This window comes from Arachis ipaensis, chromosome B8 (assembly GCF_059453495.1).
Source record: "Arachis ipaensis isolate K30076 ecotype BB chromosome B8, ASM5945349v1, whole genome shotgun sequence".
Taxonomy (NCBI): domain Eukaryota; kingdom Viridiplantae; phylum Streptophyta; class Magnoliopsida; order Fabales; family Fabaceae; genus Arachis; species Arachis ipaensis.
In genome coordinates, this window is record NC_142443.1 from 32490404 (window position 1) to 32510157 (window position 19754).

At 37.1% G+C, this 19754-nt stretch overlaps 1 protein-coding gene and 1 pseudogene across 1 annotated transcript; both read right to left on the minus strand.

Moving 5' to 3' along the window:
- Positions 1-2734: 2734 nt before the first annotated feature.
- LOC148547630 (uncharacterized) lies at positions 2735-9465 on the minus strand. The gene is made up of 2 exons (XM_088496112.1): positions 8340-9465; positions 2735-2760 (listed from the first exon to the last, which is right to left on the minus strand). Exons 1-2 carry the CDS (start codon positions 9463-9465, stop codon positions 2735-2737), a joined length of 1152 nt encoding a protein of 383 aa, XP_088352238.1.
- Positions 9466-17347: 7882 nt separating this feature from the next.
- On the minus strand, positions 17348-18783 carry LOC107610847 (tetraspanin-10-like; annotated as a pseudogene).
- Between the last annotated feature and the right edge of the window lie 971 nt (positions 18784-19754).

Genomic DNA, 19754 nt, shown 5'->3' on the forward strand with positions numbered 1-19754 from the left:
TTGAACCGCTAACTTAGATGGAATCAGAGTGTGTTATTATTGTGATGATTAAAATTGGGGACCCAAACTTTATAAATTTTTATGAACAGTCGTGTTTTTTCTACTAAAAAATAAATTAACTGTCAATATAATTAATTAATACTTATAATATCACACATACTAATTTCTAAATTCACAAATTAGACAACAAATAGAATAAAAATTCTAGCATGCTCGTCTAAACAAATGGATTAGAAATGTCAATAATTCGCCTCTCTTTTCTTGGTGCTATATTGTCAAAAAATACAATTTAAAATAACAAGGTCTTGAACTTTTAATTCCTATCCAATTTTTAACTTTAAACAAGGTAAAATTAAAAAATCTAATTAGATAAGAACAATAATAATAAGATTTGAACCCACGAATTTTTTTCTGTATTCAAACAATTTATATCAACCAATATGATCTATATCGTAACAAATTACATTCATTTTGAATGTAGTTATATAAATTTTCTTATATCAAATACAGTAACTTTTAGATAACTTTACACATATCTTAGATATTGTGCATCTAAAATGAGTCAAATTTCAAATGCATTCAGGCTTGGTTTGGTAAAGTTTTTCGAATAAGAACTTATATTTTTTAAAAGCATAGGCACTTCGTTTTGTGCTTGGTAAATAAAAAGCTCATTTCCTTATATTTGCAGGGGGTGCTTTTGAAAGCACCAATGAGAGAGTTTTTTAAAGTTGACTTATACTTATTAAAATTAAAAAGTCTGATATAATATTTTATATTAATTAATATTTAAATTTAATCCTTACATTAATATCTGTTATAGTATTTTTAAATTTTAAAAATTATTTTACCAAATGTACTTGTTACTTATGCTTATTAAAAGCTATTTTTAATTTAATTTATCAAACACAGATGTTACAATTTTTAAAAAATTACTTTTTAAAAGCTAGCTTTTATAAACTCCTCTTGAAAAGTAAAAACTTTACCAAACTAAGCCACAAAATCAATGCATTCAAATTTCAGAATGAGTTACCAACAAAAACAAATAAATGCTAGCACCAAGCATCTCCCTTACAAGTGTAGCAGCAGGACAATGAGACACTTTAACTCCTACTCTTAGCAATACTCATCTCCACAACAACATGGCCTCTTAAGCCTTCCTTTACACCTGTGAGGCTGAAAACAACTCTCAAAGCTCGTACATCACTCTAGAAATAAAAAGAGAGAAAAGGAAAGACTAAGAAGAAATTTCAGAATTAGTTATCAACAAAAACAAACAAATAAGTAGGTAATGAGGTAAATGACCTGATCAACATTTTCATCTAAAGCTAGTACAATGATTGTGCATGCCTTTGAAATTGAAACCTACAAATAAATAGTTATAAAAATTTGAATGGATAGAAAACAGTTGTCAAGAAGGAATTTATGTGAAATCACTGAAAACATCATGCACAGAAATATAGTGAGAAGTTATCCTTTCCTTAGAAAATAGAACAAAGATACCGCATCAATACCTTATTTAATTTGTGACAAAGATACCGTATTAATACCTTGGTGGTTCAGCTTTTCAGCCAAAGTAGCAGCACCTGGAACAGGGGTAGCGCCAAGTGCTTCCGAAACTGTACTTGTGTTAAAGTGAAGGAATTCTTCAGTGGATACACCTCTGCAGCAGTGGCAATGGGGTGTGGTTGTGGAACTTGTTTTAACTCCCAATTATGATGGACCACCCTCATATCATGAACCTTTCTTCCCAAGCAATGAACCCTCATATCCACCCCAATCTTCAATGCATGACACTCTTGGTGTTCTTATTCAAGGGCAAAGAGAGATAAAAAGGGAAGTACAAGAATTCACGGCTGCCTTGACCGAGGTAGTAAATCGATTAGCTTCCCAACATTTGGACACTGAAGAAACTCCCATGGCTACATGTGGAGAATCAATAGAAGAGCGTAGCATGAAGGAGACACTAGAAACTCAAGTGGACAATGAGGAACGTGAGTTTGTATTAGAACAAGTAGAGGAAGCCGCAATAGTTGAAGAGGAAGAAGTGGTTGAAGCTTAGGAGATGCTGAACCTCCATGGGAATCTAGAGTTGTAGAGTATTCCTCCAAGAAGCTTGAAATTAATGTCAAAGAGGCTAGTGCACAACCTCCATGACATATTCCCTATGAAGAATTGGATGGAATAGATCAAGAATTAAGTTCCCTTGGTGATGATGATCATGAATCAAGTCTTCCTTGTAACACCCTACCACACAAAGCTTTACGCTTAAGTCGTAAAACAGAGGTGATGTGATATTACGACCTCTAAAATAAAATAAGTACATATAATAGCAGAAGAGTTATAATATGCTAGGAGCCTTGAAGGATAGGGGAAATAAAAATCGCGAGATAAAAGCGCAATGCTCAAGGAACGAGTTAACTTGCATGCTAAGAAAACTGTAACTGTCAAACATAAGGTAACAGAAGTAGGAATAGAGTGCCAAAGATACAAAATAACAAGCTCCTAACTCAGCCTGCGAAGTCAAGACTGGCCGGAGAATATTTACACATATATACATACATATCCAAAACCCAAAAGTACATACACACAATCCTGCCTCTCCATAAACCTCTAAGAGGATCAAAAAGGACAAGTTAAGCGGAGAGAAAGCTAAGTACATATATATACATCACTGTACAACAAAACTATACAACAACACTATCCAGTAACCCCTCCGCTTTAAGAGTCCAGACGCCTAACGAGATGGCTCCCGACCTGCATCTGAAAAACAACAACATAGTATGGAATGAGAACCGGAGGTTCTCAGTATGGTAAAGGTGCCACACACATAATATATAAGGTCCTGGGAATGCCAGAGGCAATCCTAGAACGCCGACACTCAGATTGTAGAGCTTAAAGTATTAAATAGAAGCCATAAAAGACGGTTTCCTAAAAATATTTAATCCTAACTTAACTTAACCTTAAATCTAAGTCCTATACTGCCATTCCTCCATACCTCCAATTCCATCATGCATTTTCACAGACAAATAAACAGGTAAAGGCAAACACAAGAAAGTTACAACTACTGCAGGTAACAAATACACATTTAGCATGGCAAATACAGATAGGCACACCCAATTAGAGCACAAGCAAGTAATTCAAGTAATATGCATATGATGCATGCCTGTCCTATGGCTGATGAGGCTCATCTGTCGGTTATCCAGCCAACCCGACAAGTCTGAATTGTCCTTAGACTGTCCCCCGACGTGCATCCCCAAGAGTCTATGCATAGATTTTTCTCAAATAATCAATATTGCTCAATGGGGGTAACATTCCCGGGAATTTATATAGTGCCCGGTCACACTTACGTCGTAGGGTCAACAGAGTATCGAGTTTTCAACCTGGTACACGTGGTGGCAAGCCACGGCACTTAATCCAGGGAATCTCGTATCTCAGATTATTCAAATTCATAAGCCATATAAATAATTCAATTATAATTCCTCAACATCCACATCATTCTCAATTGCATCTCATTCATCATCATACATTAAACATATTCAATCCTTATCCTTCATTATCACACCTCCCATTCCGTCCATCAATAGTTTCAATTCAAAACATAATTCATTCTTTTCTAAGAATCAAACTTCAAACTTAAAACATACTCACTTTCTTAATAACTCAAAATCAAACCATATAACATTTAAATCTAAATTTCTTTTAAATAATCATCTAAACAAAATCTCTAATTTTTATAAAATTTCGGCAGCACCTCCTCTAAAACTCGGACTTTGCCACCCTTTTCGGGTCCAAACCTGCTTTCTTTTCAATTCAACATACTCTTCCTCATCATCATAACAATCACCACAATAAATCTACTTCAAATCAACAATTAAACTCATACAATATTCAAATCCAACAACCAAAATTCAACTAAGAATCATAGTTCACAAATCCTAGGCTTTTAACACAAATACCTCAAATCAATAATTCACCAAATCGTTAGTTAATAACTAATTATCCAATAAACTTCAACCAAATATATATATTCATCGACAAATTACTAAACATTAAGCATACACCTGCATTCCAACTTATCCTATGGTCATCTAGCCTAAGTTTTCACAGAACATTATATATTAAATGCAAGAAACCTAAACCATACCTTGGCCGATTTCCACGTAACGACCAAAGCTATTTATTCAAAACCAAAGCAGCCCCTCAAAACTCAACTAATCTGCTTCCTCCAAGTTCCAGTATTCACAATTTCAAGCTCCAATTATTTATTTTCAACCTAATACACATTCATAACACATATATACCCAATTTAATACTCAAAGCTCAAATTCAATGAAAATAAAATAGAATTATCGTATCCTCACCTTACCCAAGCTTCACATAAGCAAGAGTGAACGTTTCTCTCAAGCTAATTGGATCCTAAAACATCAGAAATCAAAGAAATTCAATATTCCCACTTAAAATTCGAAAATTGGGGGAAGATGAAGCTGAGAGTGATTAAACAAGTTACCTATGAAATTGTTCCGGTAGAAATGTAGAGCTCGACGCGGTGGACGCGTGGCCGCAAACGGTGCGGCGATCGGAGCTCGAACGGAGGAGTTACGGGATTTGGAATGTAACGTGAGGGTTACGGGATTTTTTTTTCTCGTTCTTCCCTCCCCTGGAAGCTGAAAGCTTCGTTTCTGTTGGAATGAAGGGGATGAAGGGCTTGGGTTCATTTAATAGGGCTGGTCCGGTTGAACCGACAACCCGGTTCGGGTCCAGTTCAACCGGTTCGGTCCTTTCGGTCCATTTTTGGACCGTTTTCTTCAAAATTGGTGTCAAAATTCTCGTTTCGATGAGCTCTACCCTATTTTGATATAATATTCGCATTTCTAATCCTCCTTATTAAAAAATAATTTATTAACTAATTATCTACTAATTTAACCGGGGTTTACATCCTACCCACCTAATAAAGAATTTTGCCCTCAAAATTCAAATATAGTTACCTGAAAAGAGATGTGGATAGTCCTTTCGCATATCTGATTCGAGTTCCCAGGTATGTTCCTCGATACCAGCTCGTCTCCAAGCTACTTTTACCAATGATACTTCCCTTCCTCGTAATCGTTTAACACTGGTGTCATCAATCCTCACCGGAATTACTGGGAGTGTTAGATCTTCTCTCACTTGGATTGGTTCTGGTTCTAGAACATGACTTGCATCAGGAGTATACTTCCGAAGCTGTGATACATGAAATACATCGTGCAAATTCGAAAGGTATGGCGGTAAGGCAATTCTATAAGCCACTGGCCCAATTCTTTTCAGAATCTCAAACGGTCCAATATAACGGGGATTTAGTTTCTTGGTCTTAATAGCTCTTCCCACTCCAGTGGTTGGTGTTACTTTCAGAAAAACATGTTCTCCTTCCTCAAATTCCAAAGGCTTTCGCCTCTGATCAGCATAACTTTTCTGGCGGCTCTGGGCTATAAGCATTCGATTACGAATCTTCTTTATCTGCTCAGTCGTTTCGGCTATCATCTCAGGCCCTAATAAACTCTTTTCTCCAGTTTCATACCAACACAACGGAGACTGACATTTCCTGCCATACAGAGCCTCATATGGAGCCATTCCGATGCTCGCATGATAGCTATTATTATAAGCAAACTCTACTAATGGCATATACCGGTCCCAGCTTACCGGCTGGTCCAAAACACAAGTCCTTAGCATATCCTCCAAGGTCTGAATAGTTCTTTCTGACTGACCATCTGTCTGAGGGTGATACGCAGTACTCAAGCTTAACTGAGTCCCAAATGCACGCTGAAAAGCTCCCCAGAACCTTGATGTAAAACGGGGATCTCTATCAGATATAATAGTAGAGGGCACACCATGTAACCTGACAATCTCTTTGATATACATTCGAGCCAATTCCTCCATTGTGCAACTTATTCGGATAGGAAGAAAGTGAGCTGATTTTGTTAGTCGATCAACAACCACCCAAATAGCGTCACAACCAGATCGGGTTCTAGGCAAACCTATCACAAAATCCATTGCAATACTCTCCCATTTCCATTGTGGAATCTCCAAAGGCTGAAGGGTCCCTGATGGTCTCTGATGCTCAATCTTAACCTTCTGACACGTTAAACATTTAGATACATACAATGCCACATCATTCTTCATACCTGGCCACCAGAACATCGCTTTCAGATCTTGATACATTTTAGTGCTCCCTGGGTGAATTGAAAACCCGCTCTTGTGAGCTTCCTTCAAGATACTTTGTCGTAGGTCTCCAACATCAGGCACAATAATCCGGTTCTTGAACCTCCATAAACCATCCTGACCTTCTGACATTCTCCACTGTTTTCCCTGTTCAACTGCTGGTAATACCCTACGTAACGCTTCACTATCTTGATGAGCCTTCAGAAGTTCTGATTTAAAATCACTAGAAATTTGCAACTGACTCAAACATAGGATTCCAGATTCTTCTCTAACTCCCAAATTCAAACCTTGGAATGCCTTCAGTAACTCTTCCTCCCGTAACATCATCCAAGCTGCATATAAAGACTTCCGACTCAAAGCATCCGCTACAACATTCGCTTTTCCTGGATGATAATTCAATCCAAAATCATAATCTTTCAGAAGTTCCATCCATCTCCTCTGACGCATATTCAATTCTTTCTGCTCAAAAAGATACTTCAAACTCTTATGGTCTGAGAAAACATGAAACTTAACACCATAGAGATAGTGCCTCCAAATCTTTAAAGCAAACACAACAGCAGCAAGTTCTAAATCATGTGTCGGGTAGTTCATCTCATGCGGCCTTAACTGCCGTGAGGCGTATGCTACAACATTCTGGTGCTGCATCAGAACACACCCTAACCCTTTCAGAGATGCATCACAATACACTTCAAACGGTTCACTTGGTTCAGGTAATACCAATACAGGTGCAGTAGTCAACCTGTGCTTTAATGCCTGGAAACTCTCTTCGCATTCCGGAGTCCAGATAAAAGGCGTGTCCTTCCTAGTCAACTTAGTTAAAGGTAAGGCGAGTTGTGAAAATCCTTTAATGAATATGCGATAATACCCCGCCAAACCTAGGAAACTCCTGATTTCTGTCATTGAAGTTGGTCGCTCCCAATTCATCACTGCTTCCACCTTAGCAGGATCCACAGCTATCCCCTGCTTACTCACCACGTGGCCGAGAAACTTCACTTCACTCTTCCAGAACTCACATTTAGATAACTTAGCATATAACTTCCTGTCTCTCAGAATTTGCAGCACAGTTCGCAAATGATCAGCATGTTCCTCTTCAGTCTTAGAATAAACAAGAATGTCATCAATGAAGACAATAACAAACTTGTCCAGATACGGTCGAAAAATCCTGTTCATATAATCCATAAATACTGCCGGGGCATTAGTTAACCCGAAAGACATCACTGTATACTCATAATGACCATAACGGGTTCTGAAAGCAGTTTTCGGAATATCCTCATCTCTAACCCTTATCTGATGATATCCGGATCGCAGGTCAATCTTAGAAAACACACCGGCACCCTGTAACTGATCCATTAGATCATCGATTCTAGGCAACGGATATTTATTCTTCACAGTGATCTTATTCAATTGCCGATAATCGATACACAGCCGCATACTCCCATCCTTCTTCTTTACCAGTAACACTGGCGCTCCCCACGGAGAAACACTTGGTCGGATAAAATGCTTACCCAACAGATCTTCCAGCTGAGCTTTCAGTTCAGCCATTTCTAAAGGCGACATCCTATAAGGAGTAATTGAAATTGGACCGGATCCAGGTACCAACTCAATTGCAAATTCAACCTCTCGGTTAGGTGGGAATTCATTAATATCATCCGGAAACACATCTGGAAATTCACATACAACCGGAATTTGCTCTAAACTCTGATCATCACCTGATACTCCCGCAGTTAATAACATAATACCCTGACATTCGGTTCCAGAACAGTTTACTATCATAGAGTTCAAATAGTAACTATTCACCACAACCGGTGCTTCTGACCCTTCTGGCATAAACTGTACTGACTTCTCAGAACAATCAAGCAAAACATGATTCTTGGATAACCAATCCAATCCCAAAATGAGATCAAGACCAGTCATAGGCAAACAAATCAAATCATGCACAAATTCACGCTGTTGCACTCGAAAAGGAACTTGTGGACATTCTATCCTAGTCACCATAGCTTCATGAGTAGCATTATATACTTTCAAATCATAACCTAAGACCACCATTCTCAATCTTAATTCATGGGCCTTTTCAAATGCAATAAATGAATGACTTGCTCCTGAATCAAATAAAGCATTTAAGATTTTACCAGCCATTTCACAATTACCTCTAATAAGTGTCTCAGATCCCTCAGCACCAATGGTAGAAGTAGTGTATACTCTCCCCGGCTGCTGCACCCTACCAGTCTCATACTTCTTCTTCTCAGGGCAATTACTGGCTATATGCCCGGGCTGTCCACAGGAATAGCACACTCCAAGTCCTAATCTACACGGAACTCCAGGATGATATTTTCCACACTTCTGACAATTCAGATCCTGCTGTGGCTGCTTCCCAAACCTTTTTCCTTGACTAGCATTGGTATTCGGCCTTTTGTAATTACCTTGACCCTGAGTCTGCTGCGAAACAAAACCTCCACGTTTGAAATTCCTACCTCTCGGAGCAAAGTTCCTCCCTGAAGGCCTCTGAAAAGGCATCCTCAAACTCCCTTTCTCTGCTGCCGCCTTCCTCACACAATCCTCAGCCACCCTACTCTTATTCACCAATTCAGAAAATACCCTGATCTCCATTGGGGCAACGAAGCTCAGAATATCGCTCCGAAGACCTCCCTCATATTTAATACACTTCCATTCAGCAAAATCTTCTGGTGCCCCTTGACAGATACGAGAAAAGCGACATAACTCCTCAAACTTACTAGTATACTCAGCAACAGTCATCTGTCCCTGTTTTAACTGCATTAATTCAAGTTCCTTGGCATTTCTGGCTGAATTAGGAAAATATTTCTTATAGAACTCTGTCCGAAAAACCTCCCAAGGAATCGCAGCACCATCAGGCTGCAGGATACGTCGTGTTCCCTGCCACCAGTACTGAGCTTCACCTTGCAACTGATAAGTTCCAAATTCAACCCATTGCTCTTCAGGAACCTGTTGTGCCTGTAATGCCCTTTCCATAGCCTGAATCCAATTATCTGCATCAGTGGGATTTGAGGTTCCCCTAAAAGTCGGAGGGCGAACTTTCAGAAATGTAGCAAGTGTCATAGGACCGTCCTCATCATTATTGTTCCCATGATTACCCTGATTTATCTGATTACCCAGTGCCTCAGCTGTTGCCTGCATAGCTGCAGCCATATTTCCCAAGGCAGCCATAAAGTCTACTGGATCAATCCCTGTGGGTACAGGAGTAACGGTGCCTGTCCTACCTCTACCTCGCCCGCGACCGTGTCTGCGAGTCGACATCTGGTCCCTATACACACCAAACAAGTGATATTAAGTTGATCAGTCTCAATATCGCAGGTCTAATGCTTTAAGTTCCAAATGCATGCTCACAAACGTTTATGCCATATATATCAATCAGATATCCTAATAGCACATAAACACATATACAGAGAATGCACAGAAGCACAATCAGTCCGTCTTTCAGGCTCTATAGGAACGAACTGCTCTGATACCATAATGTAACACCCTACCACACAAAGCTTTACGCTTAAGTCGTAAAACAGAGGTGATGTGATATTACGACCTCTAAAATAAAATAAGTACATATAATAGCAGAAGAGTTATAATATGCTAGGAGCCTTGAAGGATAGGGGAAATAAAAATCGCGAGATAAAAGCGCAATGCTCAAGGAACGAGTTAACTTGCATGCTAAGAAAACTGTAACTGTCAAACATAAGGTAACAGAAGTAGGAATAGAGTGCCAAAGATACAAAATAACAAGCTCCTAACTCAGCCTGCGAAGTCAAGACTGGCCGGAGAATATTTACACATATATACATACATATCCAAAACCCAAAAGTACATACACACAATCCTGCCTCTCCATAAACCTCTAAGAGGATCAAAAAGGACAAGTTAAGCGGAGAGAAAGCTAAGTACATATATATACATCACTGTACAACAAAACTATACAACAACACTATCCAGTAACCCCTCCGCTTTAAGAGTCCAGACGCCTAACGAGATGGCTCCCGACCTGCATCTGAAAAACAACAACATAGTATGGAATGAGAACCGGAGGTTCTCAGTATGGTAAAGGTGCCACACACATAATATATAAGGTCCTGGGAATGCCAGAGGCAATCCTAGAACGCCGACACTCAGATTGTAGAGCTTAAAGTATTAAACAGAAGCCATAAAAGACGGTTTCCTAAAAATATTTAATCCTAACTTAACTTAACCTTAAATCTAAGTCCTATACTGCCATTCCTCCATACCTCCAATTCCATCATGCATTTTCACAGACAAATAAACAGGTAAAGGCAAACACAAGAAAGTTACAACTACTGCAGGTAACAAATACACATTTAGCATGGCAAATACAGATAGGCACACCCAATTAGAGCACAAGCAAGTAATTCAAGTAATATGCATATGATGCATGCCTGTCCTATGGCTGATGAGGCTCATCTGTCGGTTATCCAGCCAACCCGACAAGTCTGAATTGTCCTTAGACTGTCCCCCGACGTGCATCCCCAAGAGTCTATGCATAGATTTTTCTCAAATAATCAATATTGCTCAATGGGGGTAACATTCCCGGGAATTTATATAGTGCCCGGTCACACTTACGTCGTAGGGTCAACAGAGTATCGAGTTTTCAACCTGGTACACGTGGTGGCAAGCCACGGCACTTAATCCAGGGAATCTCGTATCTCAGATTATTCAAATTCATAAGCCATATAAATAATTCAATTATAATTCCTCAACATCCACATCATTCTCAATTGCATCTCATTCATCATCATACATTAAACATATTCAATCCTTATCCTTCATTATCACACCTCCCATTCCGTCCATCAATAGTTTCAATTCAAAACATAATTCATTCTTTTCTAAGAATCAAACTTCAAACTTAAAACATACTCACTTTCTTAATAACTCAAAATCAAACCATATAACATTTAAATCTAAATTTCTTTTAAATAATCATCTAAACAAAATCTCTAATTTTTATAAAATTTCGGCAGCACCTCCTCTAAAACTCGGACTTTGCCACCCTTTTCGGGTCCAAACCTGCTTTCTTTTCAATTCAACATACTCTTCCTCATCATCATAACAATCACCACAATAAATCTACTTCAAATCAACAATTAAACTCATACAATATTCAAATCCAACAACCAAAATTCAACTAAGAATCATAGTTCACAAATCCTAGGCTTTTAACACAAATACCTCAAATCAATAATTCACCAAATCGTTAGTTAATAACTAATTATCCAATAAACTTCAACCAAATATATATATTCATCGACAAATTACTAAACATTAAGCATACACCTGCATTCCAACTTATCCTATGGTCATCTAGCCTAAGTTTTCACAGAACATTATATATTAAATGCAAGAAACCTAAACCATACCTTGGCCGATTTCCACGTAACGACCAAAGCTATTTATTCAAAACCAAAGCAGCCCCTCAAAACTCAACTAATCTGCTTCCTCCAAGTTCCAGTATTCACAATTTCAAGCTCCAATTATTTATTTTCAACCTAATACACATTCATAACACATATATACCCAATTTAATACTCAAAGCTCAAATTCAATGAAAATAAAATAGAATTATCGTATCCTCACCTTACCCAAGCTTCACATAAGCAAGAGTGAACGTTTCTCTCAAGCTAATTGGATCCTAAAACATCAGAAATCAAAGAAATTCAATATTCCCACTTAAAATTCGAAAATTGGGGGAAGATGAAGCTGAGAGTGATTAAACAAGTTACCTATGAAATTGTTCCGGTAGAAATGTAGAGCTCGACGCGGTGGACGCGTGGCCGCAAACGGTGCGGCGATCGGAGCTCGAACGGAGGAGTTACGGGATTTGGAATGTAACGTGAGGGTTACGGGATTTTTTTTTCTCGTTCTTCCCTCCCCTGGAAGCTGAAAGCTTCGTTTCTGTTGGAATGAAGGGGATGAAGGGCTTGGGTTCATTTAATAGGGCTGGTCCGGTTGAACCGACAACCCGGTTCGGGTCCAGTTCAACCGGTTCGGTCCTTTCGGTCCATTTTTGGACCGTTTTCTTCAAAATTGGTGTCAAAATTCTCGTTTCGATGAGCTCTACCCTATTTTGATATAATATTCGCATTTCTAATCCTCCTTATTAAAAAATAATTTATTAACTAATTATCTACTAATTTAACCGGGGTTTACATTCCTAATGATGAATCTACATCCGCAATTGAACTCCTTGAACATGAAGACCCTTATCTGATTGAGTCTGAGAATGATGTGGAAGTGGAAGTCCTTTGGAAAGGGTGGATGGGAGTTGAGTTTGCTTTGTCAAGATCGTTGGAGACTTCTCTACCTAGGTTGCCGTCTACTACATCATTTGAGTGGATAAAACTTATCTGTATTCGCTTTACTATCCCACTCGAGTATGGCATCCTTGAAACAGATGGCCAACTTAGGAAGCTTTGTGGCATTAAGCGTAAGAGAAGAATGTTTAGTGGTTGGAGTTGTGAATCAAGGCTTATCAAGGTTGATATTTCAAGAGCTAGATGCAAGGGTGGAACTAGTGAACATTTGGTTGGATCTAAGAGAAGAGTTTGGTACTTCATTGAGAATTTAGACTGCTTGCCACCTGGTTGGAACAATGATGAGCCACTTAAAGACGGGTGTAGAAACAAGATTTGGGATCCGGGAATACAAGAGGATCAACTCTGGGAGCTCAAAGCTTGTGAAGAACTTCATCAAGCCTTGGTGAATTCATTCAGAAATGTCGGAGCTTAATGGAAGTCCAAGCGTTTGTGGAAGTTTCAAGATGAGTTCAAGCACAAGCCACCATGACAAGGAGCTCACAAATGTCCAACTTAAGGACTTTAACTAAAAGTGCTAGGTGGGAGACAACCCACCATGATAAATTCTTTCTAATTTCCCTTTTGGTTTATATTAGTAGTAAGTTATATTTTCATTTTTAGTTATGTTTATCTCTTTTAATTTATGGTTTAGTTGCTTATTAATTTCTAGTTTATTATAAAAAAAATTGCACTCGACGCGTAAGTGTCAATGACGCGCACGCATCATGTGTCAGTGCGTAATATTATGAAAATAAACAGAGAGTGGTGCTGGAATGACGCGGGAGGGATGCCTGGCGCACAAGCCAACCCACGCGTATGCGTCCCTTGCGTTTTTGCCAATCCACGCGTAAGCGTCAACGACGCGTACGCGTGGCCTTGCCAATCAGCGTAAACGGGTGCTTGAACAGAGAGCTATGATGCCATGGCGCTGGAGTCGTGCGAGTAGTCACGCATACGCGTGACCGACGCTCACGCGTCAGTGTACAATTTTTGCCATCCACGCGTACGCATGGAGGACGCTTATGTGTCGCATGGCTGATTCAGTTTTCACGCGTACGCGTGATGCATGCACGCGCGTCGCACTCTGTTTTTCATTTCTTACTTCTTTCTTCTCTCCTTTCTCCTTCTTTCTTCATCCTTTCTTACTTTCTTCTTCTTCATTCCTTTAACTTCTCATCCTTATTCTCTTTAATTCTATTTTCTTTATTGCATTTGCATACTTTCACTCATTGTATTTTAATGTTGTGCATGTTTTTATTTTCTTTTCTAAATTTGATACTTTTTCTTCAGTGTTGAATTTTCTGCTCAACTGTTGAATATCTCTTGCCTTATTTTGGTCATGACTTGTTTTATTCTAATTGGGTAATATTGTTTAAGTCAATGCTAATCTTTTAAGATACTTGTACCCCTTTTGCATTGATATGAACTTATATTGTTTTTCATGACCCACTCTCTCTTCCCCATTGTTGTAATTTTTGCACTATTGATATGCCATTAGCTTCTACTATTTTCCTCAGTCACATGTTGTAGCTACCATGTAATTGAGACCCTCATTATTTAGCATCAACCCACCCATACTTTATTTGTTTTTTTATCTTTGTTTCTGGGTTACTTTTCTTCCTTTTCCTCTTCTTTCAGGATGGCCACCGAGAAGGGACAGGAAAAACTTCTCAATGGGGCAACAAACAAGTCCATCTGCACAATTGTTGGAGAAAAGCATCAGTTGTAGCTACCCGTCCGCTTGCACATCTTAGCATGCACCGAGGATGGTGCAATCTTTAAGTGTGGGGAGGTCAATACCAACTTCCGTGGGTTAGTTACCTTTTTTTAACAACAATGCTTAATTTTCTTTGTCAGTTCATTGTTGCATTTACATGTTTGATTGCATGTTTGTTTGATTTTGTGCATATTCTACCACTGTTTGGTTGAAGTGATGAATTCTTTTCCAAGAAATTATTTTATAGCATTTCACCAATTTGAATTAAATTTGTATTAAACTTGTTTGAAGAAATATTATATTGGAACATGGTTTAGAGCTCGAACACACAAAACCAGTGAGATTTTGAGCCTATTTGATTGGTTGCATTTTATCAACCAACACTTTAATTTTGGTGTGTGTTGTTCTCTCTAAAATTGTGATATTTGTCTTGCTTAGTTCTATATTTTCATGGTTTGATGTATGCATGCACTTACATGATTGAGGCCTTGTTTCACTGAGCTTACATACCCATATGGCCTTAACCTTTTCATTATCCTTTGTAAATAAATGTTGAGCCTTTTAACCTCATTTATTCTTTAATTTAACTTATCACTTACTCTAAGCGAAAAATAATAATATCCTTAATTTGAATCCTTGGTTAGCTTAGACTAGTGAGAGTATTCATGATTTAAGTGTGGGGAAGTTGGATTTGCCAATATTTGGTTTGAAAATTGGGTGTTGTATATTCCTGTGAAAATGTGCAAAATAATAGTAGAGCACATATTATTGCATTCAATAATTTAATCATATGCATTGAGAAAAACAAAAGAATAGAAATGAAAAATAAAAAGAAAAAAAAGAAAAAAAAAGAAGGAGAAAAAGAAAAGAAAAAAAGAGCAAATAATAAAAGGGGACAAAATGCCCCAAAGTAAATGGTGAAAGCAATGCATATGTACTGTACACGAAATTAGGATGCATGAATATGTGGAAAACATGGTTAATAGATAGTTAGGTTTTGTATTTTGATTACATGGATTGTCCTAAGTTAGGTGGGAAGTTTAAGTTAATTAAGATTCAGATTTTAGTCCACTTGACCAAATACAATCCTACCTTGACCCTAACCCCATTACAACCCTTAAAAGACCTCTTGATATGTGTATTTTTTGCATCAAATTATTTGTTGATTGGCAGAAGAAGAGCAAGCCTTAGAAAGTAAGGTTAGTAGAGAATTGAGAGAATCAAACCTTAAACACATGAGTGATTAGAGTGTATACACTTCCGGTGAGGGTTCGATGCTCGATTCTTTATTCCCGGCTTTCATGAGCTATTTTCTTCAAGTTTACTTGTATTTTATTTTGTGATTTGAATTAGTGGAATCCGGTTTATGTTTGTCTTGGAGAATTTGTTTACTTTTAACCAAGTAGGTAGAAGTATTTTTGCATGTAGTTGCATTCATATAGATAGGTCGCATTTCATAAATTCCACCATTCCTCTTCACTCCTTTATAGCTTCTCTTGAGCTTAGCATGAGGACATGCTAATATTTAAGTGTGGGGAGATTCATAAACCACTATTTTATGGTTTATCTTTTGCTTAATTTAGTGGATTTTATCCACTAAATTCACACTTATTCATATAATTTGCATGTTTTATATTTTCCTTCCTAATTTTGTGCTATGATTGAAAATATGCTTCTTTGGCCTTAAATTTGCTAATTTTAATCCTCTCTTATTACCATTCGATGCCGTGATATGTTTGTTAAGTGTTTTTAGGATTTATAGGGCAGCAATGGCTTAGAGAATGGAAAAGAAGCATGCAAAAGTGGAAGGAATACAAGAAATTGAAGGAATTGCTAAGCTATCAAGCCTGACCTCTTCGTACTAAATCGATCATAACTTGAGCTACAGAGGTCCGAATGAGGCGGTTCTAGTTGTGTTGGAAAGCTAACATCCAGGGCTTCAAAATGATATGCAATTTTCCATAGTTGCCATGTAGTTAGGCAATGCGTACGCGTGGATGACGCGTACGCATGACCTTACAAAAGTTCAGCGACGCGTACACGTGGGCGACGCGTACGCGTGACAGAGCCTAGTGCTGCACGTATTAGAAATTGCTGGGGGTGATTTCTGGGCTCCTTTTGGCCCATTTCCAAGCCCGAAAACATAGAATAGAGGTTGTAGAGTGGGGGAAACTTAGACACAACATTCATTCGCATAATTTTAGGTTTTAGATGTAGTTTTCTAAAGAGAAAAAGGCTCTATCCTCTCTCTAGGTTTTAGAATTCTTAGTTTTATTCCTTCTCAATTTCTGAATTTTATCTTATTTCTACTTAGTTATCTTCTACTTTTAATTGTTCTAGCATTCTAGTTTATTTATTTTCCTTGTTGATTACTTTATGTTGCTAATTTAGCTTATGAATTCTCATGTTAGATTTGGTTTTCCTTTTTAATACAATTTGTGGTATTTCATATTTATTGTCCTTTCTTCATTTGCTATTATTGATGTTTGCAATTGGTTATTTAGATTTAATATTCCTTGCTAGTTTTCTATGTTTTTATGTTGTGCCTTCCAAGTGTTTGATAAAATGCTTGGGAGGGTTTTAAGTTAGATTTTTTATATTCTTAGCTTAAATTGATTAATTGAAGACTCTTGAATTATCATAGTCTCTTGTTGGTTGGTGATTGAAATAAGCTAGTTGGCTTGAGCTTCACTAACTCTAGTCTTTGATTAGGACTTGTGAACTCAAGTTGATTTTCTCACTTGACTTACCTTCAATTGTTAGAGGTTAACTAAGTGATAGCAAAAGGCAATCACCATCATAAGTGACTATGATAATGGGGATAGGAATTCCAATTATCAATTCTTGCTAAGACTTTTCTTAATTATTATTTTATTTTCTTGTTATTTACATTCCTTGTTCCACGATTCAAAAAACCCAAAAAAGATACAATCTCATAACCAATAGTAACATACTTCCCTACAATTCCTTGAGAGACGACCCGAGGTTTAATACTTCGGTTAATTTATTGGGTTTGCTTTAGTAACAAACAAATTAAATTTGATTGAGATTTAATTGTCGGTTTAGATCTATACTTACAACGCGATTATCTTTGTGAAATTCTTTACCGAGGATTTTTCCCCATCACATAGCATTCCACAAAGTATATAATTGACTGTCTATTGAATCAAGAAAAAGGTAATTGTAAAATAGTAGAATTTATAAGGATAATAAACACAGGTATAAATGATCGATCCAAGTTAATGTTGCAAGAGCATTAAAGAAGAAGATGTGAATGTCTTACCAAGACAAGAAATAAAGCAACATTAAAGATCGCAACAACTCTCCAATTAGTTTTCATGTATTGTGCCACACCAGCCCTGGAAACAAAGTTTTGAGGATAAGAAAACATAGTGTCATTGACACAATTCACATTAACATATTGATGCATGGAGGCATGGACTAATTACTACTAAAGCATGCCATGCTTACTTGCATGAATCACAATCATAGCATTTTATGGCACGAGAATTTTTGTACAACTTGTAGTCAATATTGGAGCTAATTGGATGAAAGGTCAAATCATAGTACGATGCATTTACAACAGGATATCCACATATGTGTTAACATAAAAGTCTGATAATATAGTGGGGAAAAAAAGATAACAAAAAATCAGTAATATTGAAATGCCCACAATAGAAAATTAAAGAAAAAAATGTGAATTTGAATATGCTTAAACAACAATCTTTGAATGGGTGAAACCTACTCAGAAGGTGGTTCACAGCAACCAGCTTCAATTGGGGTCAATTTAGCTAATTTATATTGTTTAAGAGTCTGCAAAATATTAATGAAATTGTAATCAGAGTTATGTAGAAGATAGCTGATAATACAATTAAATAGATTGCTATAGACTTAAAATCATCATATATGATCAAAATAATAGAGAAACATTCACAAAAGAAAAAGAGAAAGTCTAACACATGTTGATGTTATAGAAAAGCTACAATATTGATGAATTTGTAGATCCATTTGAAGAAACAATTTATGACTAAAAATTACGACAACATAGAAGCCAAACAGAAGATGATAAATGAATTTTCATACTTATGCTAACACTGTGAAGATCAGGATTCCCACTAAGATAAAACATAGCATGATTAGCTACTGCAAATTAAATGTTAAGGAGGATAACAATTCAAAATTTCTTACTGCTTTGAATTGAAGTAGCCATATTAAGTAGGAATCCGATAATTAAGGATACAATCCATAACAGTATGGAGTTTCTTTACAGAGCGCCTATGAAGCTAATCACGGATCTTTGAAAACATAAACAGATTGCTTCTTAAAAGATTATAGATTAGCAGAAAAAGATTCAAAAAAAGAGAAAGAAAATAAGAAAGAATGCTTAGGTGAGGCTGACATGAAGAAAATGAATGCTCCAAGGCCGATCATCGGAACAGTAAGAGACTTTCTGCATCCATTATGATGATTACTCATCCACATCCCAAATACTATAACTGCTATTGCCAGAATCTCCTCCTCCTCATTTCGTATTTCCATTATAATATTCCATAACATTATAACAATTATAGAAGGTATGTAAGATAAAACCTCAAGACTAAATATAGGAGAAGTACCTCCCCGGATTTTCTACCAAACAACTAGAAGAAGAGATCAAAGAATTCTTGACAATGAAGTATAACATATAATCTAACACATGCATCCATTTATTAAGATATAGATAATAAAATTCTACTTGTTTTGAAGCTCAAATGGTTGCTAAAATGGGGATTGACAGTGGCGGCAACAAGAAGAATTTGGGGAGCAGTCTAACAAAATGTGGTGTGCTACAAAATATATACCACACTGAAGCTTCAAGGCTCCCACATATTCCACAATTCAACCCGATGATAGTTGAGGAATGATCCAAAAGAAAAATAAAATGAAATAAGTGCTACCTTGTTATGCTGTTCCAATAGAACTAACTAAGAAAATTTGTTACTTTTTATCCACTTTGAAGACTACAAAAGTCAATGCAACGAAGGGACAAGTAACCAAAACAAACATATGCTTATGACTTGGATAAAAATGAATCAACACTCATTTCCAAATTTGGCGTACACAAACAAATGGCTTGTAATAATTAGTACTTACAAAACGGAAGTAACATAAATATAGAATCATAAAGCCTAGAAATTAACCTCCAACAAGTGTTGCTAGATTTGGGTCCAACTCTATGCAGTACTTGTTTGGATATGCGTTTAATTCATCAGTTCCAAGTACCTATTACAGCAGGACAAAAACAGATTCAAGAACTAAACTTTTTCCAAGAGAACATATTATCAATCCACAATTTCCATCGCTTTCAGTTTTATTAAATAAGGAGACCGTTTGTCGTATGATAGCTATGAACCAACAACATATCCTTTTAGTTTTGAAGATACAATTCAACATAATTTGGATTGAATTCACAATAAATGTTATGAATTCTCAAGGACAAACACTGATACTTTTTTTTTCTTTACAGAAAG

Bases quoted from the DNA above. Each gene is read 5' to 3' on its own strand.
- LOC148547630 (XM_088496112.1), bottom strand. From the start codon at position 9,465: ATGTCGACTCGCAGACACGGTCGCGGGCGAGGTAGAGGTAGGACAGGC. The intron at 2,761-8,339 runs GTAATTGTGAAA...GTTGTTTTTCAG, and splicing joins ATCTGAGACACTTATTAGAG to ATGCAGGTCGGGAGCCATCT.